At 43.5% G+C, this 24,263-nt stretch overlaps 2 protein-coding genes across 2 annotated transcripts; one reads left to right on the top strand and one right to left on the bottom strand.

The window, feature by feature from the left end:
• Positions 1 to 2,595: 2,595 nt before the first annotated feature.
• kiaa0930 lies at positions 2,596 to 16,592 on the top strand. Its single transcript, XM_061914395.1, has 10 exons — positions 2,596 to 2,896; positions 6,129 to 6,277; positions 7,447 to 7,551; positions 10,553 to 10,630; positions 10,702 to 10,803; positions 10,869 to 11,009; positions 15,352 to 15,540; positions 15,625 to 15,784; positions 15,849 to 16,004; positions 16,074 to 16,592. Exons 1-10 carry the CDS (start codon positions 2,770 to 2,772, stop codon positions 16,112 to 16,114), a joined length of 1,248 nt encoding a protein of 415 aa, XP_061770379.1. The 5' UTR covers positions 2,596 to 2,769; the 3' UTR covers positions 16,115 to 16,592.
• Positions 16,593 to 16,600: 8 nt separating this feature from the next.
• On the bottom strand, positions 16,601 to 21,695 carry nup50 (nucleoporin 50). The gene is made up of 8 exons (XM_061914394.1): positions 21,504 to 21,695; positions 21,080 to 21,209; positions 20,933 to 21,016; positions 19,285 to 19,492; positions 17,477 to 18,007; positions 17,329 to 17,416; positions 17,150 to 17,268; positions 16,601 to 17,089 (listed from the first exon to the last, which is right to left on the bottom strand). Exons 2-8 carry the CDS (start codon positions 21,146 to 21,148, stop codon positions 16,890 to 16,892), a joined length of 1,299 nt encoding a protein of 432 aa, XP_061770378.1. The 5' UTR covers positions 21,149 to 21,209; positions 21,504 to 21,695; the 3' UTR covers positions 16,601 to 16,889.
• Between the last annotated feature and the right edge of the window lie 2,568 nt (positions 21,696 to 24,263).

Raw genomic sequence — 24,263 nt, 5'->3', positions numbered from 1 at the left:
CCTTGACGTCATCCTTTGTCCGAGAAGGACCACTCGTTTCCTCACACCATGTCATCCATAAGTTCCCATTTGACAGCAGGAACAGTTGTAGAAGATGTCCCGTTGTAGAGAAGAGCAGGATATTTATTTGAAATGTAAAATGAGGTTCATGTTAGTGTTGCGTCCACATGGAAGATATTGGAAAAAGTGTTTAAAAACGTAGATTAGTACATAGCTAGGCTAACACCGATGTTAGTAAATGGCTGAGGCGGGCGGGAACTAAACCAGTGTGGGGTTCGCTTGATTCAATACTGTAGAAACACCGGAAGTTTCACATCTGCACCTCACAGCAACAACGCCAACTGCTGTATGCCAGGGATGTCCAAACTTTTTCCACTGAGGGCCATACACTGAAAAATCAAAACAAGCGGGGGGCATTTATTTTAAAAAAACAATACAATATATGAATAAAAAATATACATTTAGGCCTCCACTCAGGCTTGATCCCGGGGACCCCAAAGGGTTTTGGTAAAAATAAAATGTAAAAAATGTGTCTTTATTCAGTGTTATTATTTTTATTATTGTTCAAGTTTTAAATCTCGAGATCAACATTAGGTTTATCTGTCAATATGACATTTTTAAATATTTAAATTGTATGCTCTTTTTGTCAAAGAAAACAATGTTTTTTTATGGAAAAAACCCCACAAAATATGCAATATTTTCACCCAATAACATTTTTAAGTAGAATATTTGAGATTATATAATTGGTGCCGTAAAAATGTCAACAACTCAAAACACCATTGATTTTAATTCACTATTATTTTTTGTGCAATGACACCTACAAACAAAACACACTAAAACTAAGGGGTCCTACTCTAAATTTAAAGTGTTAAAAAATAGATTTTTTTTTTTTTTACTGTTTACTTTTAACACAATGGTCTCGAGATCAACTTCAGATCTATTCGTCAATTATACGTTTTTTTGTAGTTTTTTGTGTGTTTGTTATAGGCGCTCCATTGAAAAAAAAAAAACAGCTCAGTTTTCCATCCATCCATTTTCTATCGCTTATTCCCTTTTGGGGTCACGGGGGGGTGCTGGCGCCTATCTCAGCTTTAATCGGGCGGAAGGCGGGGTACACCCTGGACAAGTCGCCAACTCATCGCAGGACCCAGCTCAGTTTTTTGTATGGCAAACACAAAATACCGTATTTCCTTGAATTGCCGCAGGGCATATAGTATGCGCCTGCCTTGAATTACTGCCGGGTCAAACTCGCTTCGCAAATTAATTAGTGCATGCTTAGTATTACCGCCTGGTCAAACTCGTAACGTCACGAGTGACACTTCCCCTGTCATCATTTTCAAAATGGAGGAGGCTGATTTCAATAATTTGAAATCGCATTAAGGGGAAGAATATTAAGAGCTATTCAGTAGGATTTAAGGTCCAAGCTTACATCACACTCAATTTTTTACTGCATGCCTTTGGTAAGTGCCGAAGTAAGAAGAGGTTTTAAAATAATTAGCGCATGCTTACTTTTACCGAATGCCTTTGGTAAGGGCAGGAGTGAGAAGAGGTTTTAAATTAATTAGCGCCCCGGCGGCAATTCAAGGAAATACGGTATGCAACATTTGCCCCCAAAAATATGTCAATAATGTGACGTAATTAGAGCCTTGAATTGGTCAATAATTCATAATTGATTTTGATTCACTATTTTTTTTAAAGAAAGAAACAGCCTGAATGGCAGCTTTGTGTTATTAGAGTAAACATTGCAACATGTTCTTGTTACATTTCACCTAGTTTGCTCTTTTGTAACACTTTTTATGATTTATATTTTTTTCCAAAGTATTGTAACGACCTGCTGATGTTGATTTTCTGTCCTTGTTTGTCCTCCTACAGAAACAATTGTACAAAAATTTTTTTTTTATCCATTTTGGTACATTTTTGAAAAGAAATGTGTATGTCTATTTATATAAATTGTAGCGTCCAGAAGAAGTGCACGCAAAGTCTGACGCTCTTTTTTTTAACTTTTATTGAGCGACCTGTCTAACACAGCTCAACTTATCTTGTTCCCTTCACATGCACGTCTATCCTTTTTTTTAAATTTCCGAAACAACAACCTTCCTCTTCGCCAATCAACTTACAGGCGTGCTATGTTCACAACAATCGGAATTCTGAATATCACTCACTCAAGAACACAAAATCAACATCAGCAGGTCGTTACAGTATTTTTAAAATTGATTGATTGATACTTTTATTAGTAGATTGCACAGTACAGTACATATTCCGTACAATTGACCACTAAATGGTAACACCCGAATAAGTTTTTCAACTTGTTTAAGTCGAGGTCCACGTTAATCAATTCATGGTACAAATGCGCCATGGGGCCGTTAAATAATTACCTGCGGGCCATCCATCCATTTCTACCGCTTGTCCTATTCGCTTATGTGAAAAGTTAAAACATTTGAAATTAATTTACGACGAAAAACGTTCGAAACTTAATGTAAAAGAGTGCAACCAAAGTGAATACATGTACAAAACAATAACGTTTATGAAATAAGAAGTCTTGTGATTATTGCACACGTTATAGCTGAGGGTGTCCCCTTTAAGACCGTCGTGTTACCGGAAGTTGGAGGGGTGGTTCCAGCTGATCCACACAACAGAACCACCTCCAGCAGCGCGGAAAGCGGTCCCGTTACCGGCGGCAGCTCGCCTCTGCCGGGTGTTGTATAGACGACGTCGGCCTCCCCGCCGGTCCGCAGCTCGGGCCTTTCCTGTCATGGTCCCAGCGCGGAGATGGCGTCTGTACCGGGCTTGTGTGAGGAGGACCCCGCCGAACGGGACGGGTCCTTGCAGCAGATGCTGAAGGCCATCGCCGACGAACGGAACCGACTCAACATCCGGCAGGAAACCAGCGGCCTGGGTCAGCCCTGTTTTATGCTATTGTCTCTTTTACCGCCATTATTTCATGTAGCATTGTCGTTAGCGCCGCCCGTCACGTGACTACTGACGATGACGTCACTCTCGCTGCAACATGTCATCGCGATCACGTGCTGTCACCGGATTCCCACTGAAAGTGACGTAATGAGATGGGCAGACTTGCCAACATTGAGACCTCCGATTTCGGGGGGTGGGGGGCGTGGTTAAGAGGGGTGACGTATAATTCACCAACTCGAATATTTCATATATATATATATATATATATATATATATATATTATATACAGTGGGGCAAAAAAGTATTTAGTCAGCCACCGATTGTGCAAGTTCTCCCACTTAAAATGATGACAGAGGTCTGTAATTTTCATCATAGGTACACTTCAACTGTGAGAGACAGAATGTGAAAAAAAAATCCAGGAATTCACATTGTAGGAATTTTAAAGAATTTATTTGTAAATTATGGTGGAAAATAAGTATTTGGTCAACCATTCAAAGCTCTCATTGATGGAAGGAGGTTTTGGCTCAAAATCTCACGATACATGGCCCCATTCATTCTTTCCTTAACACAGATCAATCGTCCTGTTCCCTTAGCAGAAAAACAGCCCTAAAGCATGATGTTTCCACCGCCATGCTTCACAGTAGGTGTGGTGTTCTTGCGATGCAACTCACTATTCTTCTTCCTCCAAACACGACAAGTTGAGTTTATACCAAAATGGATACATGGATGATACAGCAGAGCATTGGGAGAATGTCATGTGGTCAGATGGAACCAAAATAGAACTTTTTGGTATAAACTCAACTGGTCGTGTTTGGAGGAAGAAGAATACTGAGTTGCATCCCAAGAACACCGTACCTACTGTGAAGCATGGGGGTGGAAACATCATGCTTTGGGGCTGTTTTTCTGCTAAGGGGACAGGACGATTGATCCGAGTTAAGGAAAGAATGAATGGGGCCATGTATCGTGAGATTTTGAGCCAAAACCTCCTTCCATCAGTGAGAGCTTTGAATGGTTGACCATTCAAATATTTATTTTCCACCATAATTTACAAATAAATTCTTTAAAATTCATACAATGTCACTTCCTGGATTTTTTTTCCACATTCTGTCTCTCACAGTTGAAGTGTACCTATGATGAAAATTATAGACCTCTGTCATCATTTTAAGTGGGAGATCTTGCACAATTGGTAGCTGACTAAATTCTTTTTGCCCCATTGTATATAAATAAAAGAAATAGTTGAATTTCTGACGGCAGCTATCAAATACACAATAATAAAAACACAGTTGTTCTACTAACTGTACTGTGCTTGCTGGTTACTAAAAAACAACAACAACACTTACCTTTCACTATTTGAGTAACCTTTGTTCTGCCATTTGCGTATTAGCGAGCGATCTCCGAATCCGGGAACATCCTTCACGGATTTGTTGTAGACATCCGCAAATGAGAACGGGATGTTGCTTCCAGCTATCAGCATAGCCATCTTTGTTTAAGCATAAGATACACCATCGGGTCTCCATTTTGAGAGGTGGTCCATAACACTGGGTTGTGAACGATGCTGCGCTGCGGACGCTTTGTGCTTCACTGACCGTTCATGGCTAAATATCCGTTCGGTCACCGTGTTCAATGGAGAAGTCTGTTCTACAAAATTTACAGGCAATATACCCCTTCCCCTTCGAACTCTCCTGGATAAACTGAAATTCTTGTTTCCAATCGTTCTGGAACTTGCAAGCGTATTTCTTCATTTTGCTCGTCGACGGTGTAATATATTGTATATTGATATATGTAATATATTGTAATATATTGGGTTGGAGTCAATAACCAGGCGACGTGATGAAGTTACGTCTCTTTACTGTGAGCTTCAGAACAGACTCCCTAATGCATGTTCCTTGACTGCACTTAAATGTAGAATATATTTACATTCTATTCTATGTACAGTAGATGGCAGTATTGTCCTGTTAAAGAGGGTCACAACATTGAGTCAGGTCTGTCTGCATGTAGCTGGAGGGGGCGTGGCCTCCAGCTCCGCTTGAATTTCGGGAGATTTTCGGAAGAAAATTTGTCCCGGGAGGTTTTCTGGAGAGGCACTGAGTTTCGGGAGTCTCCCGGAAAATCTGATTTCGGGAGGTGGGGGATAGGGGGTGGAGGGCATGGTTAAGAGGGGGAGGAGTATATTTACAGCTGTTGTGTGCGCAGTTGTGCACTGCAGTTTCCAAAAGCCGTAGATGTTATTGTCACATATGCATGATTGATTGAAACTTTTATTAGTAGATTGCACAGTTCAGTACATATTCCGTAAAATTGACCACTAAATGGTAACACCCGAATACGTTTTTCAACTTGTTTAAGTCGGGGTCCACGTTAATCAATTCATGGTACAAATATATACTATCAGCATAATACAGTCATCACACAAGTTAATCATCATAGTGTATATACATTGAATTATTTACAATCCGGGGGGTGGGATGAGGAGTTTTGGTTGATATCAGTCATCAAGAATTGCATCATCAGATAAATGGACATTAAAACAGTGTAGGTCTTACTTAGTAGGATATGTACAGCGAGCAGAGAACATAGTGAGTTCAGATAGCATAAGAACAAGTATATACATTAGAAATACATTCGATTATTTACATTAGGTTATTTACAATCCGGGGAGACGGGATGTGAATGGAGGAGGGTTGAAGTTGACTGGAGGTGTTGTAGTGCATGTAAAGTAGATGGCAGTATTGTCATGTTTAAGAGTGTCACATGCTGTTTACGGCAGACGAACTGCCTTACGGTAGACGTAAACGTGACTGCTGTTGTTGTGTGTTGTTACTGCGCTGGGAGGACATTAATGAAACTGCCTAACAATAAACCCACATAAGAAACCAAGAACTCGCCCCCGATCATTCTACAGTTATAACGTCATTGGGCAGACACACTCTTTATAACGTGGGAAAGCGGACGTGAAAACAAGCTGTCTTCACTCAGGTCCGCGTGGAGCTGGAGGGGGCGTGGCCTCTAGCTCCACCTGAATTTCGGGAGAAAATTTGTCCCGGGACGTTTTCGGGCGAGGCGCTGAATTTCGGGAGTCTCCCGGAAAATCCGCCAGGGTTGGCAAGTGCGGAGATGGGTCAACATGCCACGAGTGGGCGGAGCTTGTCGTTACCCTTCTGCGTGGTCGCTTGGCAACAGCCTCCTTTGACATGAATGATTCCTGTGTGTGCATGCAGGTTGTTTTAAGGATGACCGCATCGTGTTCTGGACCTGGATGTTCTCCACCTACTTCATGGAGAAGTGGGCTCTCCAGCAAGACGACATGCTCTTCTACGTGCGGCGAAAGTTGGCCTACGTGGGCACCGACAACACGGAGGGCAAGAAGGTGAGCGTCGGCTCACGTTTGTTTGGTTCTCCTTTTGTTCATCACACAAACAAGCGGCAGGATGTCACCTGACTCCCGCTTATACTTGCCGACCCTGAGACCTCCGATTTCGGGAGGTGGGGGGCGTGGTCGGGGCAGGGGCGTGGTTAAGAGGGGAGGAGTATATTTACAGCTACAATTCACCAAACCAAATATTTCATATACTGTGTGTATATATATATATATATATATATATACGTATATATATATATATATATATATATATATATATATATATATATATATACGTATATATATATATATATATATATATATATATATATATATATATATATATATATATATATATATATGTATATATATATATATATGTAGGTGTGGGAAATATCACAAGACTACTTGTGATTTTTGTAGGTGTGATTTTTCCCACACCTACATATTGCGCTCTACCACGGTATCGAGCACTATTCTCTGGATAATCCAATCAAGACATATATATATATAAAATAAATATTTCAGCGTCATTTATTTACAAATATGCACACACATAACACTCCTCTACTCATTTTTGAGTTAAGGGTTGAATTGTCCATCCTTGTTCTATTCTCTGTCACTATTTTCCTAACCATATGCATGTACAGTAGATGGCAGTATTGTCCTGTTTAAGAGTGTCACAACATTGCTGTTTACGGCAGACAAACTGCTTTACGGTAGCCGAAAACGTGACTGCTGTTGTTGTGTGTTGTTACTGCGCTGGGAGGAGGAGGTTAATGAAACTGCCTAACAATAAACCCACATAAGAAACCAAGAACTCGCCCTCGATCATTCTACAGTTATAACGTCCTTGGGCAGACACGTTGAGGGAAAGCGGACGGGAAAACAGGCTGTCCTCACTCAGGTCCGCATGGAGCTGGAAGGGGCGTGGCCTCCAGCTCCGCCTGAATTTCGGGAGATTTTCGGGAGAGGCGCTGAATTTCGGGAGTATCCCGGAAAATCCAGGAGTGTTGGCAGGTATGCTCCTGCTTAACTAGTCGACGATGTTCGGGTGCCCTGTGACATCCATACTGAACCCTCGGGTGGAGAGAACTTTTGAGACCAGCGGATGGTTCTGCTCTTGCTGGCGTCCGTGATGGTTTTGCTGCATCTTGTTGATTGCCGGTGCTTTGCAGGTGGAGGTGGAAGTCTACAGGAGAGACTCCAAGAAGCTTCCGGGCCTCGGAGACCCGGACATCGACTGGGAGGAGAGCGTCTACCTCAACCTTATCCTGCAGAAAGTGCGCGCATACACACACACACACACATGCACACACACATACTGGTTATCATTTGGAATGGGGACCAAGTTTTTGATCATCACTTGTGGGGACCACCCTTGCCACCCACTGTTCGGTTAGCTCATACACACACGTCTTTAAATCTCTGGATTGATGAAGTAATGTGCTGATCTTTCTTACTGGGGACCCTGGGGAAAAATAGTTAATATGGTTCATCCATCCATCCATCCATTTTCTACCGCTTAGTCCAGGGATGCCCGCAGCTAATTGTTTACCGGCCCCCCACACATTCTGGAAATGCCATTGCAAAAATAAAAAAAGAACATTAAAAATATTGGAATGAGGTGAAATCTATCGAGAAAAAGATGCAATGTTGACACATAGCTGCCATGCAGGCTTTTTTTTTTTCTTTTGTCTTTATTTTACCGTGTAAAAACCATCTTTACCATGAATTGATTAACGCGGACGCCAACTTAAAACAAGTTGAAAAACTTTTTGGGGTGTTACCATTTAGTGGTAAATTATACGGAATGTGTACTGAACGGTGCAATCTACTAATTACAAGTTTCAATCAATCTATTATTTATTCTTTTGCCATCGCTTAAAACAAAAAAAAAATGACAAAAAAACTCCATGTCATAAAGAATTATTTTCCAAGCTCCAGTTAGTTAAAAAATGTCACTTTAAAATGTTTTATGTGGTAAATATTGCATATATTGTGCAGTTGCCGTATAAAAACAAAGTTTTCTTTGACAAAAATGCATAGAACAAACAAAATAATAGTTAAAACGTAAAATCGACAGATATATCTGAAGTTGATCTCGTGACTTAAGTGTTAAAAGTAAAAAAAAGACCCTAATAAAAATGTATCACTTTATGAGTGGGGCACCCTTTTGATCCCTAGTGGTATTTTATTCATCTTTTCACTGTGATTACTCAAAAATAATAAAGAATTAAGTTAAAGTACCAATGATTGTCACACACATACTATATGTGTGTGACACATTTTTATGAGGTTTTTCTTTTACTTTCAACACAAGTTACAGGATCAAAATCCATCGATTTTACGTTTGAACTATTATTTTGTTTGTTTTATGCTCTTTTGTCAAAGAAAACTTTGATGTTTTTACAAACCCTGTTTCCATATGAGTTGGGAAATTGTGTTAGATGTAAATATAAACAGAATACAATGATTTGCAAATCCTTTTCAACCCATATTCAGTTGAATGCACGACAAAGACAAGATATTTGATGTTTTTTGATCATTTTTTTTGCAAATAATAATTAACTTAGAATTTCATGGCTGCAACACGTGCCAAAGTAGTTGGGAAAGGGCATGTTCACCACTGTGTTACATCACATTTTCTTTTAACAACACTCAATAAACGTTTGGGAACTGAGGGAACTAATTGTTGAAGCTTTGAAAGTGGAATTCTTTCCCATTCTTGTTTTATGTAGAGCTTCAGTCCTTCAACAGTCCGGGGTCTCCGCTGTCGTAATTTACACTTCATAATGCGCCACACATCTTCTATTGGAGACAAGTCTGGACTGCAGGCGGGCCAGGAAAGTACCCACACTCTTTTACTACCAAGCCACGCTGTTGTAACACGTGGCTTAGCATTGTCTTGCTGAAATAAGCAGGGGCGTCCATGATAACGTCGCTTGGATGACAACATATGTTGCTCCAAAACCTGTATGGACCATTCAGCATTAATGGTGCCTTCACAGATGTGTAAGTTACCCATGCCTTGGGCACTAATACACCCCCATACTATCAGAGATGCTGGCTTTTGAACTTTGCGCCTATAACAATCTGGATGGTTATTTTCCTCTTTGTTCCGGAGGACACCACGTCCACAGTTTCCAAATATAATTTGAAATGTGGACTTGTCAAAACACAGAACACTTTTCCACTTTGCATCAGTCCATCTTAGATGAGCTCGGCCCAGAGAACCCTGCGGTGTTTCTGGTGTTGTTGATAAATGAGTTTTGCTTTGCATAGTAGAGTTTTAACTTGCACTTACAGATGTAGCGACCAACTGTAGTTAATGACAGTGGTTTTATGAAGTGTTCCTGAGCCCATATGGTGATATCCTTTACACACAGCTGTCGGTTTTTGATGCAGTACCACCTGAGGGATCAAAGGTCCGTAATATCATCGCTTACGTGCAGTGATTTCTCCAGATTCTCTGAACCTTTTGATGATTTTACGGACCGTAGATGGTAAAATCCCTAAATTCCTTGCAATGGCTCGTTGAGAAATGTTGTTCTAAAACTATTTGACAATTTGCCTACAAAGTGGTGACCCTCGCCCCATCCTTGTTTGTGAATTACTTAGCATTTCATGGAAGTGGCTTTTATACCCAATCATGGCACCCACCTGTTCCCAATTAGCCTGCACACCTGTGGGATGTTCCAAATAAGTGTTTGATGAGCATTCCTCAACTTGATCAGTATTTTTTGCCAGCTTTCCCAACTTCTTTGTCACGTGTTGCTGGCATCAAATTCTAAAGTTAATGATTATTTGCAAACAAAACAATGTTTATCAGTTTGAACATCAAATATGTTGTCCTTGTAGCATATTCAACTGAATATGGTTTAAAAATGATTTGCAAATCATTGTATTCCGTTTATATTTACATCTAACACAATTTCCCATCTCATATGGAAACCGGGTTTGTAGTGGCGGGCCGCGAATGGCCTCCGGGCCGCCCCGTTAAGTGAGCATTAAGGAGGCCACGGGGAAGACCCAGGACACGTTGGGAAGACTATGTCTCCCGGCTGGCCTGGGAACGCCTCTGGATCCCCCGGGAGGAGCTAGACGAAGTGGCTGGGGAGAGGGAAGTCTGGGCTTCCCTGCTTAGGCTGCTGCCCCCGCGACCCGACCTCGGATAAGCGGAAGAAGATGGATGGATGGATGCCAAAACACACACACACACACACACACACACACACACACACACACACGTGTTGATGAGCTGACGTGCACTTGCCTTCACAGCTGGACTACGTGGTGACATGCGCCGTGTGCACGCGCTCAGACGCGGGCGACATCCACATCCACAAGAAGAAATGTCAGGTGGGTTCCGGCGTGTTCTCGCCTGTCACGGTTAGTTCCCAGTCTCTTATTTCATTTCCCGTGTGGTACAGGAAGTGTTTGCGTCTCCCAGCAAACATGCCATGGACAGCAAGGGGGAGGAGTCGAAGATGAGCTACCCGAACATCTTCTTCATGATTGACAACTTCGAGGAGGTAGTAATGCTTCCAGGCGTGCAGGTGGGGGCACATTGCAAGCTTGAAAGCGCGTGCGCTCGCAGGTGTTCAGCGACATGACGGTGGGGGAGGGAGAGATGGTGTGCGTGGAGCTGGTGGCGAGCGACAAGAGCAACACCTTCCAGGGCGTCATCTTCCAGGGCTCCATCCGCTACGAGGCGCTGAAGAAAGTCTACGACAACCGGGTGAGACTCCGCCTCCTCGCGCTGAGCTCATGCACGCCAGGCATACTTGCCAACCTTGAGACCTCCGATTTCGGGAGGTGGGGGGTGGAGGTTGTGGTTGGGGGCGTGGTCGGGGCGGGCCGTGGTTAAGAGGGGAGGAGTATATTTACATCCTCGGTTCTTCCGAGGATATCGTAGTCGTAATGGTTTGTACAGTCCTTCGAGACGTTTGTGATTTAAGACTATATAAATAGGTTAGTGCGTCTGCCTCACAATACGAAGGTCCTGCAGTCCTGGGTTCAAATCCAGGCTCGGGATCTTTCTGTGTGGAGTGCGTCTGCCTCACAATACGAAGGTCCTGCAGTCCTGGGGATCAAATCCAGGCTCGGGATCTTTCTGTGTGGAGTGCGTCTGCCTCACAATACGAAGGTCCTGCAGTCCTGGGTTCAAATCCAGGCTCGGGATCTTTCTGTGTGGAGTGCGTCTGCCTCACAATACGAAGGTCCTGCAGTCCTGGGTTCAAATCCAGGCTCGGGATCTTTCTGTGTGGAGTTTGCATGTTCTCCCCGTGAATGCGTGGGTTCCCTCTGGGTACTCCGGCTTCCTCCCACTTCCAAAGACATGCACCTGGGGATAGGTTGATTGGCAACACTAAATTGGCCCTAGTGTGTGAATGTGAGTGTGAATGTTGTCTGTCTATCTGTGTTGGCCCTGCGATGAGGTGGCGACTTGTCCAGGGTGTACCCCGCCTTCCACCCGATTGTAGCTGAGATAGGCGCCAGCGCCCCCCGCGACCCCGATAGGGAATAAGCGGTAGAAAATGGATGATTGATTGATTGATCTACAATTCTCCAACTCGAGTATTTCATATATATTTCATATACATACATATATATTTTCTCATGGCACAAAATAACTTGGTTCAACGTCTCATTGACTGCCTGCACGACATCAAAGCCTTGTTTTCAGCTAAATTCCTGAGTCTAAATGAAGACAAAACAGAAGTTACGTTGTTCGGTCCAAGCTTTTATCAATTACGCCAAATAGCGAAAGTGAAACCGCTTCTGTCAGGACATGATCTCGAGAAATTCATCCACGCCTTTATCTCGAATCGTTTAGACTCCTGCAATGCCCTGCATGTAGGCATTAGCCCTATATTAGCATCCCTTCATTGGCTCCTTGTGCGTTATCGAATCAATTTCAAACTCCTTCTATTTGCTTTTAAATGTCTAAACAACCTCACGCCAACTCTCCGACCTCCTTCAGCCTTACTGCCCCACCCGATCCCTAAGATCAGCCGATCAGCTGCTACTGACGGTCCCTGACACAAGACTGAAGCTTAGAGGTGATGGAGCTTTAGCCGCTGCTGCTCCCAGGCTCTGGAACCACCTACCTCTGAGTGTTAGACAAGCCTCCTCTCTTCCTGTTTTTAAATCTCTCTTAAAACATACTTTTATTCCTTGGCTTTTAACACTGAGTGATATCCATCCTGCAATGGCGCCCCATTAGACACCTGCTGTGAACCTGTTTTTATGTTTTATTTATTTATTTTTTATCATGTTCTGTTTGTGTTGTGTTTTTTGCTCGGTCCTCGTATTACCTTTTAACTTGCCCATTGTACAGCACTTTGGCTACCCCTGTGGTAAATTTTAAATGTGCTGTATAAATAAAGTTGATTTGATTTGATATATATATATATATATATATATATATATATATATATATATATATAATAGATGCGCGAATAGGCAATTATATCATCCGCAACCGCATCACCGAATTCGTCATCCACCCGAACCAACATTTTATCAGAACCACAACCGCCCGCCACCCGCCCGCTGAAATACATCAGAGGTCGGCCACCTTTACCACTCACAGAGCTATTTAAACCCGTTTCACAGAGTAATGAAGACAATGGGAGCCGCTAACGTTCTCGCGAATATCCAATGGCGTTCATCTTGATGACAAGAATATGGGCGTGCTGTGAAGCCATTGCCTTTGATACCTTCAACAACATGTACAAACCGATTGTTAGTCCGGCAACATGTTGTGTGCAGCTTCCGCAATCACACGTAGGAGATTGAAAGGCATACTGGGTGATACAGAGCACACTGATGGTTGTGATATAACCAACTTTAACACTTGCTAATATGCGCCACGCTGTGGAGCCACTCCAAACAAGATTGACAAACACATTTCGGGAGAGCACCCTCACAGTAACACAACATAAACGCAACAAAACAAATTCCCAGAATCCTTTGTATCCGTGATACATCCTGAATATATTTTACACCTCCGTGCCCCCAACCCCGCCCACCTTACCGAAGCAGGGAGAGGGGGGGGCAGGGTTTGCTGCTAGCTGGGTGTATAAATAGTCAGGGCATGTCATGGATACAAAGGATTTTGGGTATTTGTTGTGTTGTGTTTATGTTGTGTTACTGGGAGGATGTTCTCCCGAAATGTGTTTGTCAATCTTTTTTGGTGTGGCTTCACAGCGTGGTGCATATTATTAAGAGTGTTAAAATTGTTTATATCACAACCATTAGTGTAGTCTGTGTCACCCAGTATGCCTTGCAGTCGTGTGCGTGTTGCCGCGGAAGCCACACACAACATGTTGCTGGACTAACAAGCAGATCGTACATGTTGTAGAATGCGACAAAATAAATGATTTCCTAGCACGCCCTAATACTTATTATCTGGGTGACTGCCGGCAGTCATTATAGAGAATATTAGCGTCTCCTATTGTCTTCTTCACTTTGTGACACGGGTCTTAAATGGCTCTTTGAACGGTAAAGGATACCGATCCCAGAACCATGCATGTCAAATATTTCTGGATGGTTCAACCTCCACCTGCCCGAATCTAATTAAAAACAATTTTTTCGTCATGTCACCCGCCCGACCCGCGGTTTATCCGGTGACTCCGGGGATGAGACCGCAAACCGCGCATCTCTAATATATATATATATATATATATATATATATATATATATATATATATATATATATATATATATATATATATATATATATATATATATACAATCAGGGGTCTGCAACCCACAGCTCATTCATGCCTCTGCCGTGGCTCCCTTTGGCTTTGAAACCGAATGTCAACAAATAATGGTTACTTGATCTATTTCATTTAATTTTATTTAGTTAGTTCATTTGAATTTAACAGTTATTTTGTAGAGTTCTGGGATCTTGTCATAGGAAAATAAAACACATTTGAATATATTGTCGATGGAAATGTACGTCACAGCTCTTATGCGACATCTCTTGCCGCCATGCAATTGAATTGTTTTTAGCGGTCAACGCCTAGCAATGGACGGATCAAAAAGAGAAACATTTTATTTACTTACATTTTTAGTAGTTCTTTTAAATTTTTTGTCAAATGAATATGCCGTAGTCGTATGGCTCCAGAATATTGGAATGAGTCGATTTTAATTTTTTTATTCATTAATAAGGGAAGGAAGAGTGTGTTTTGTTTCTAATGTGCAAAATAATTTGATGATTTGCTTCGTTATACCCAGAAATAAATAAAATATGTGATTTTATAAGTCCTATAACACAGGTGTAAGGAAACTAAAAGTGGTGTTATCGTCATTTTAGGAATCTAACAAAGTTTGTGGCTCTAGGCGGGTTTTATTTGGGGGGAAATGAGCTCCAATGGCTCCTTGTATGCTAAAGGTTGCCGACCCCAGATATATATATATATATATATGTATGTATGAAATACTTGACTTTTAGTGAATTCTAGCTATATATATTTATTTTATTACAGATATAAACAAAATAAATAGTTGAATTTCAGACGGCACCTATCAAATACACAGTAATAAAAACACAGTTCTACTAACTGTACTGTGCTTGCTGGTTACTAAAAAAAAACAACACTTACCTTTCACTATTTGAGTAACCTCTGTTCTGCCATTTGCGTACTGGCAACGCCACGTAAATCGTTGGCCAATCAAAAAGCAACCCCATAACGCTATAGCCAACATTCACCAGGAGATGGCGACATATGACATAGAATCACTCTATTACAGGCGGCGTCGCAATGGCTGTAACTTCCTCGTTCTTCTGCTTCGTCTCCTTGTGTGTGCAGTTTTTTTTAATCAAAATCCGTAGATGTTATAACGTGATTGGGCAGGCAAGCTGTTTATATAGTGGGAAAGCGGACGTGAAAACAGGCTGTCCCCACTCAGGTCCGCATGGAGCTGGAGGGGGCGTGTCCTCCAGCTCTGCTGAATTTCGGTAGATTTTCGGGAAAGGCGCTGAATTTCGTGAGTCTCCCGGAAAATCCGGGAGGGTTGGCAAGTGTGACGCCAGGAGCCGGGCTAACACGGAGGTGCAACCTGTGCAGGTGAGCGTGGCGGCCAAGATGGCGCAGCGTATGTCCTTTGGCTTCTACAAGTACAACAACATGGAGTTTGTGAGGATGAAGGGTCCGCAGGGCAAAGGTCACGCCGAGATGGCCGTCAGCAGAGTGCCCACCGGCGACACCTCGCCCTGCAACACCGAGGAGGATCACGTTACGCCGCTGCACGAGAGGGTGAGCTGCCATCTGGCCCCCGCTCCACATTCTCAAGTCGCCACTCTCTGAGCATGTGTGGACGTTGGCGTGCTCGCTCTCCAGGTGACGTCGTTCAGCACGCCTCCCACTCCCGAGAGGACCCGCCCCTCCTTCTTCTCGCCGTCGCTCAGGCGCAAGATCCCTCGCCACGGAATGGCCGAGATGAAGAAATCTCACTCCGCCAACGACAGCGAGGAATTCTTCCGGGAGGATGACGATGAAGGTAAAGGTGAAAGTTCAAAGAGTTTCTCTGTCATGAGAGATGACTGAGTGTGTGTGTGTGTCAGAGCTCCACAGCGCCACCAACCTGCGCTCACGCTCCTTGTCGGGGACTGGTCGTTCTCTGGTCGGGTCTTGGCTGAAACTGAACCGCACTGAGGACTACTTCCTGCTCTACTCCCACCTGACCTACGTCACCTTGCCTCTGCACCGCATCACCGCAGGTAAGCCCCGCCCCCCTACGCACTAGCAGTGGCGGTCACTAACCATGTGACAATGTCGTGCACGGGCAGACATCCTGGAGGTGCGTCAGAAGCCCATCCTGATGGCGTAGCGGCGCACCCGCGTCATCAGCAAGTGCCTCCCTGCATCACGCCGAATCCGGACCCCGATTCCGCCGCCACCAGAACCACAAACCAGCTGTCCAAGAAGTGCCTCCTCGTCTTCTTTACGTTCCTGCCGCTCATCTCCACGGATACGGCGCCAGGATCACTTGACCTCAGCGTGACAAGGCAGCGGGCTTTGACCGGGAAGTGACGTGCTGTAAATATTCTGCTGCTTTGGAACCAGCAGACGTGAGTGTCCAGCACTGATGCTGAAAAGGGAAGAACAAGCGTACGCCAAACAGGAAGTGGCAGCGTATTTCTCGCCACTTCTTGCTTTTGGCCTTGTCACAGCAACACACACACACGCACTATTAGTGTGGAGACGTGACGATTGTTTATTTCAAGTCCACAGTGAGACTTTTAGTGTTTTACACGAGCATCAATTTATTCTTCTTTTAACCACACACACTAAAAGTAAAAACAAGAGCCGATGATTTCCTGTTTTCTTTTTATTCCCATTAGGAATAAACAGCAAGGGGCGGAGCCAAGGACACTTGCAAAACAATATCCACATAAGAGTCCATGATGGGAGAAAAATGTCCCTGGCACAAAAAACATTTGCACGACAAAACGGCAAATTAAAAAAAAAAAAGTAAAAGTTTACCGCTGTGGGATAGAAGCTGGATGGAATGTCGCCTAGCGCTTCACAGTATGACCATCTTCTAGAACCCTCTGCACGTGTGGGAGAAGGTGGTGGCCAGCAGGGCGGCGCCGTGCTCGGCTTTATCCCTTCTTCTCCTCCAGGGTCTTGTGGAGCTCGTCCGCGTCCTCCGTGGTCTTGACGCGAATGAGGAGCGGCACGGGGCTGGTTGGGTCCTTGTCGTCCACGGGCGGGTTGGGGACACACACCACCATCACGTTGTTCTTGCCCACCCGAGAGCACGGCATGGTGGCGTGCAGGAAAATGTTGAGCAGGATGTTTCCTGCGCAGGGACCGCCGTGTCAGGAAGGGATTACATTACACAGGAAGTGTGCATCCTTACCGAGGTTCGTGTCAGCTCGAACGATCATCTGAGTTTTTCCCTCCGTCGTGTGTTTGAGGTGCAGCGTGCCCACGCCCTTCTCCTTAAACTCCGACTCCTTCTTGTAGAACACTTTACACCTAACACACACACACTGTTAGAAGATGTCAATCAAAGGATGGTGTCATGACATCAAATACTTCTTGGAGTAGAAGGCGTCTTCCTCCTTGACTTCCTGAACCTCTGGTTTGGGTGGCTCGTAGGAGTCGTCACCACCGGCGTTGTCATCTACAAAAACATGATCACATGACCTTCCCGCTCCTGCCAGTGTGTGTGTGTTGTGTTTACCTGCCGGCTTGGCGTCCTCACTCTTTGTCCCACCGAAGGATGAGTTTCCAAACAAGGAGCTCTGTCCAGTGAACAAGGTGGGGGGCGTGGTTTTGGACCCTAAGGCGCCCAGAACCGAGCCGTCCACCTTCTGACCTATGTTGAATGTGACGCCAGGCGGAACCGGAGAGCCCTTCTCTTCCGTTTTGTGCTTGGTGAAAGAAAACGGGGCCAAGCTGCTGCTGCTGCTGGACGCGGAAGAAGAGGTGGCGGTCGGCGAAGTTCCACCATCTTTCTTCTCGTCCGAAGGTCCGTCAGCGGCGGTGGCGCCGCCGTACTGCTTCTCGATGCTGGCCAGGTGGCGCTCGTAATCACGGAAGATGGGGTTGAGGTCGCACAGAGGGTTGTCGTTTACATGTTTGGTGATCCAGTCACGCACGGAGCAGTTGAGCGCCGTCAGCTGCCGGCTGTACTCCTTGCTGCTGCCGGGGGCGGGGCCCTTGGACGACGTCCCTCCGTTGTCCGTAGAGGCGGAGCCATTGAATGCCAGCCCTAAGGAAGAAGAGGAACCTGATGTGTGACAGTGATTGGTACTTTAAAGGCCTACTGAAACCCACTACCACCGACCACGCAGTCTGATAGTTTATATATCAATGATGAAATATTAACATTGCAACACATGCCAATACGGCCTTTTTAGTTTACTAAATTGCAATTTTAAAATTCCTGCGAGGTATCCTGTTGAAAATGTCGCGGAATGATGACGCGTGCGTGTGACGTCACCGGTGGTAGCGGACATGTTCTTCCAGCACCGATCATGGCTAAAAGTAGTCTGTTTTTATCGCATAATTACACAGTATTCTGGACATCTATGTTGCTGAATCTTTTGCAATTTGTTCAATTAATAATGGAGAAGTCAAAGTAGAAAGATTTTGGTGGAAAGCGGTGTATTGCAGCCGGCTGTAGCAACACAAACACAGCCAGTGTTTCTTTGTTTGTTGTGAAGCTTTAATATGGAACCGAGCGGTCAAGCAAACATGGTTCTCTACCACATGTTGACCGGCAGGTTTTGGTGAGAAAATTGTGGTAATAAGTCGGCTCTTACCGTAATCATCCACAAATCTTTCATCCTCGCTCAAATTAATGGGGAAATTGTCGCTTTCTCGGTCCGAATCGCTCTAGCTGCTGGTGGCCATGATTGTAAACAATGTGATGATGTGAGGAGTCCTTCAACCCGTGACGTCACGCGCACATCGTCTGCTACTTCCGGTAAAGGCGAGGCTTTTTTATTCGCGACCAAAAGTTGCGAACTTTATCGTCGATGTTCTCTACTAAATCCTTTCAACAAAAATATGGAAAATATCGCGAAATGATCAAGTATGACACATAGAATGGACCTGCTATCCCCGTTTGAATAAGAAAATCTAATTTCAGTAGGCCTTAACTTTAACTTTAATGAGACCAGGACAGGGCTTCACGAAAGTCCTGAGGAGTCCTCGGGATCTTTCGGTGTGGAGTTTGCATGTCCTCCCCGTGAATGCGTGGGTTCCCTCCGGGTACTCCGGCTTCCTCCCACTTCCAAAGACATGCACCTGGGGATAGGTTGATTGGCAACACTAAATTGGACCTAGTGTGTGAATGTGAGTGTGAATGTTGTCTGTGTTGGCCCTGTGATGAGATAGCGACTTGTCAAGGGTGTACACCGCTTTTCGCCCGATTGTAGCTGAGATAGGCACCAACGCCCCCCGCCACCACAAAGGGAATAAGCGAGGGAAAATGAATGGATGGAGACCAGGACGTCCATGGCGTGCTGAGGTCACATGACTCACCAGGCGTCATGCAGGGTGTAGTCGAGGCAGTTGATGATGATAATGAACCACCAAAAGATGGCATGATGCTATTTCCGTTGGTTAAACCCCCGAGGCCTTTAAATCCGCCGCCATTTCCAAAAGCAGGGAAAGAAGGTTCCGCTGAGCCGCCGCTTGCTGCGCTCATCGAGAACCCTTTAAAGCCTTTGAAGGCTCCAGCCCCGTCACCCTGGAACACACACACACATATCAAGTTAAAGTTAAAAAGTTAAAGGCCTACTGAAACCAACTACTACCCACCACGCAGTCTGATAGTTTATATATCAATGATGAAATATTAACATTACAACACATGCCAATACGGCCTTTTTAGTTTACTAAATTGCAATTTTAAATTTCCCGGGAGTTTTTTCTTGAAAACGTCACGTACTGATGACGTGTATGCTTGACGTCACGGGCTGTTAGGAAATATGAGCGTTGCACACACACATAGCTAAAAGTCGTCTGCTTTAACCGCATAATTACACAGTATTTTGGAGATCTGTGTTGCTGAATCCTTTGCAATTTGTTCAATTAATATTTGAGAAGTCCAAGTAAAAAGATGGAGTTGGGAGGCTTTAGCCTTTAGCTACACAAACACACGGGGATTCCTTGTTAAAAATTCACGGAGGTGAAACTTTACTATGGATCACAGCAAACATGGATGTCAACCAGCAGATTTCGGTGAGAAAATTGTGGTAAAAAGTCACTTCTTACCGGAGATCAGCTGAGCTTGTGCCGCCCATAAAGCTGCCGTCAACTTCCCTGAGACACTGCGCGTCAACACACCCGTGGACACACCCCTCCAACTATCAGGTGTTGTTAAACTCACTAAAACACTAACAACACAATAGAAAGATAAGGAATTTCCCAGAATTATCCTAGTAAATGTGTCTAAAAACATCGGAATCCGTCCCAATGCAATCGCGTTTTTTTTTTAAACTTTTTTTTTTTCTTACTCCGTCGCTATCAATATCCTCAAACACGAATCTTTCATCCTCGCTCAAATTAATCGGGAAATTGTCGTTTTCTCGGTCCGAATAGCTCTTTTTGTTGGAGGCTCCCATTAAAAACAATGTGAAGATGTGAGGAGCCATCAACATGTGACGTCATCGTCTGCGACTTCCGGTAAAGGCAGGGCTTTTCTGTAAGCACATAAAGTTGCAAACTTTATCGTGGATGTTCTCTACTAAATCCTTTCAGCAAAAATATGGCAATAATCGCGGAAATTATCAAGTATGACACATAGAATGGACCTGCTATCCCCGTTTAAATAAGAAAATCTCATTTCAGTAGGCCTTTAAAGTACCAATGATTGTCACACACACTAGATGTGGCGAAATTATTCTCTGCATTTGACCCATCACCATTGATCACCCTGTGGGATGTAAAGGGAGCAGTGGGCAGGAGTGGTGCTGCGCCCGGGAATCAATTTTGGTGATTTAACCCCCAATTCCAACCCTTAATGCTGAGTGCCAAGCAGGGAGGTAATGTGTCCCATTTTCATAGTCTTTGGTATGACTCGGCCGGGGTTTGAACTCACAACCTACCGATCTCAGGGCGGACACACTAACCACTAAGCAGGTTACTATCACTGATCATGGGGATGAGGTCATCCGCATGTTCTTACCTCAGCACCGATGTTTCGCCGCTTGGCCTTTTTGATGGCGCGATTCTTCAGCACATCCACACTTGCCACAGAGAAGGTTCCGGCCTGAAGAAACAAAAAGTTGAGTTAGATGCAAGTCCTGCAGAGCCTTTGAGGAGATGACGTCACCTCCTCGCCCTCCTCCTCCTGATCCCAGTTCCTGTCCGTCAGCTCTTTGTCAGCAATCCGCTTGGCCATCCCACCTGCCTCCCAGGTCACCTGTGGGTCCGAGGTTCGCCCGGAACCAACAGAACCGACGCTGCACACACACACACACACACACACACACACACACACATTAGTCCGAAATAGGTAGCTTATGTTCGGATGTCGTTGTGGTTTGTGTTGTGGTTTGAGCAGCCCTTTGAGACACTAGTGATTTTGAGCTATATAAATAATAATTGATTGATTGATTGATAAAAGCAAACTAAATGAAGAACATAAGTAATAACAAGCTACAGGTGTGTAATGTGCGGGAAAGCAGTGTTGTCACTCAACAGCTAGCTGCTAACATTAGCACCAGACGGCTAACAGATTGTTGCTCGTGACGTACCGTTTTGTGGAAGCAGAAAGGCCACCCGTGCCGTGTCGTGCCTCGTAACGGTGGAGCGCTCCTGGCGAGCCTTCGCACACGAACAAGCATCAACTGTGGCACTGCGGTGACTTAAAGGAGGCTCTCACGCCGCCATTTCATGGAGCAACACATCCGCATGAGTTTGCCCGGGCGCTTTTCTGCGCATGCGTGTGTGCCGCGATCCTCTGGGAATTGTAGTTCAATGACGTCATGCGATACAAGTCCATACGTCAGCACGCTGGAGCAGACATTGTTCGCGACGTGCATTAGTAGGGGCCAGTAAGGATTTTAATGCGGTTCACTTTGACCAGGGGTCACCAACGCGGTGCCCGCGTTAACCAGGTGGCCCGTAAGGACCAGATAAGTAGCCCGCTGGCCTGTTCTAAAAATAGCTCAAATAACAGCACTTACCAGTGAGCTGACTCTATTTTTTACATTTTATTTATTTACTAGCAAGCTGGTCTCGCTTCGCTCAACATTTTTAATTCTAAGAGAGACAAAACTCAAATAGAATTTAAAATCCAAGAAAATATTTTAAAGACTTGGTTTTCACTCGTTTAAAAAAAACATTTTATTTTTTTACTTTGCTTCCTATAACTTTCAGAGAGACAATTTTAAAGAAAAAAATGCAACCTTAAAAATGATTCTAGGATTTTTAAACACCTTTTAAATTCTTTCCTCTTCTTTCCTGACAATTTAAATCAATGTTCAAGTATGTTTTATTGTAAAGGATAATAAATACATTTTAATTTGATTATTCAATTTAGCTTCTGTTTTTTCGACGAATAATATTTGTGAAATATTTATTCGAACTTGTTATGATTAAAATTCAAAAAAAATATTCTGGCAAATCTCGAAAATCTGTAGAATCTAATTTAAATATTATTTCAAAGTCTTTTGAATTTCTTTTCAAATTTTTATTCTGGAAAATGTAGAAGAAATAATGATTTGTCTTTGTTAGAAATATAGCTTGGTCCAATTTGTTACATATTCTAACAAAGTGCAGATTGGATTTTAACCTATTTAAAACATGTCATCAAAATTATAAAATACATTTTAATCAGGAAAAATTACTAATGATGTTCCATGAATTCTTTTTCTTAATTTTTCAAAAAGATTCGAAATAGCCAGTTTTTCTCTTCATTTTTTTCGGTAGAATTTTGAATTTTAAAAGGTAGAAATTGAAGATAAACTATGTTTCAAAATTAAATTTTTATTTTTTTCCTGTTTTCTCCTCTTTTAAAATGTTCAATTAAGTTGTTTTTTTTCATCATTTATTTCCTACAAAAAACCTTCCGTAAAGGAAAAAAAATGTACAACGGAATGACAAACATGAATATATATATATATATATATAATATATATATATATATATATATATATATATATATAAAAGGTAAATTGAGCAGATTGGCTATTTCTGGCAATTTATTTAAGTGTGTATCAAACTGGTAGCCCTTCACATTAATCAGTACCCAAGAAGTAGCTCCTGGTTTCAAAAAGGTTAGTGACCCCTGACTTTGACAATGTAAAAAAGTATTCCCTGTGTGCTTATTTCAACTATACGGCGTATTTTGCAATGCTCCATGCCATTTACATGCCTGTGGCCAATGCGCCCATGCGAGTTTAGGCCGCGGCTGAAAGGGGCCTGACGTAAACCGTGATACCGGCTCTGCAATTTTTTTCAAAATATCCAGCAGGTGGCGACACCAGTCTGTTTGCACAGGACCCATCCATCCATCCATTTTCAACCACTTATTCCCTTTTGGGTCGCGGGGGGCGCTGGCGCCTATCTCAGCTACAATCGGGCGGAAGGCGGGGTACACCCTGGACAAGTCGCCACCTCATCGCAGGGCCAACACAGATAGACAGACAACATTCACACTCACATTCACACACTAGGGCCAATTTAGTGTTGCCAATCAACCTATCACCAGGTGCATGTCTTTGGAAGTGGGAGGAAGCCGGAGTACCCGGAGGGAACCCACGCATTCACGGTGAGAACATGCAAACTCCACACAGAAAGATCCCGAGCCTGGGATTGAACCCTGACTACTCAGGACCTTCGTATTGTGAGGCAGACGCACTATAACCCCTCTGCCACCGTAAAGCCCTTGCACAGAACCCTGGGAGGAAAACTGAAATATTTACGAAATATTATTTCCATAATCTCCCTCTTTTTTTATCCAAATAAGATAACTAATTTAAACAAAAACACAGATTTATTTGAACAACTCATTTGCATGATAGCTGCTAAAGGATTCCTTAGCTTTAAACAGGCACAAGGCCTCGTTAGAGGCCTACTGAAATGAGATTTTCTTATTTAAACGGGGATAGCAGGTCCATTCTATGTGTCATACTTGATCATTTCGCGATATTGCCATATTTTTGCTGAAAGGATTTAGTAGAAAACATCTACGATAAAGTTCGCAACTTTTGGTCGCTAATAAAAAAGCCTTGCCTGTACCGGAAGTAGCAGACGATGTGCGCGTGACTTCATAGGTTGTAGGGCTCCTCACATCCTCACATTGTTTATAATCATAGCCAACAACAGCAAGAGCGATTCAGACTGAGAAAGCGCCAATTTCCCCATTAATTTGAGCCGACGATGAAAGATTCATGGATGAGGAAAGTCAGAGTGAAGCACTAGAAAAAGAAAAAAAAAGGCGACGGCAGTGGGAGCGATTCAGATGTTATTAGACACATTTACTAGGATATTTCTGGAAAATCCCTTATCTG

Source organism: Nerophis ophidion, linkage group LG10 (assembly GCF_033978795.1).
Source record: "Nerophis ophidion isolate RoL-2023_Sa linkage group LG10, RoL_Noph_v1.0, whole genome shotgun sequence".
NCBI classification, from domain to species: Eukaryota; Metazoa; Chordata; class Actinopteri; order Syngnathiformes; family Syngnathidae; genus Nerophis; species Nerophis ophidion.
Note: the sequence above shows the minus strand (reverse complement) of the source record. Positions and strands in the feature narration are given on the sequence as shown.

Excerpts from the sequence above, each read along its gene's own strand:
- kiaa0930 (XM_061914395.1), top strand. The coding sequence starts at position 2,770 with ATGGCGTCTGTACCGGGCTTGTGTGAGGAGGACCCCGCCGAACGGGAC. Across the intron at positions 2,897-6,128 it reads GCAGGAAACCAGCGGCCTGG|GTTGTTTTAAGGATGACCGC; the intron begins GTCAGCCCTGTT and ends GTGTGCATGCAG. Across the intron at positions 11,010-15,351 it reads AGAAAGTCTACGACAACCGG|GTGAGCGTGGCGGCCAAGAT; the intron begins GTGAGACTCCGC and ends CAACCTGTGCAG.
- nup50 (XM_061914394.1), bottom strand. The coding sequence starts at position 21,148 with ATGGCCAAGCGGATTGCTGACAAAGAGCTGACGGACAGGAACTGGGAT. Across the intron at positions 18,008-19,284 it reads TACACCCTGCATGACGCCTG|GGCTGGCATTCAATGGCTCC; the intron begins GTGAGTCATGTG and ends CTTCTTCCTTAG. Across the intron at positions 17,090-17,149 it reads TCGAGCTGACACGAACCTCG|GAAACATCCTGCTCAACATT; the intron begins GTAAGGATGCAC and ends GTCCCTGCGCAG.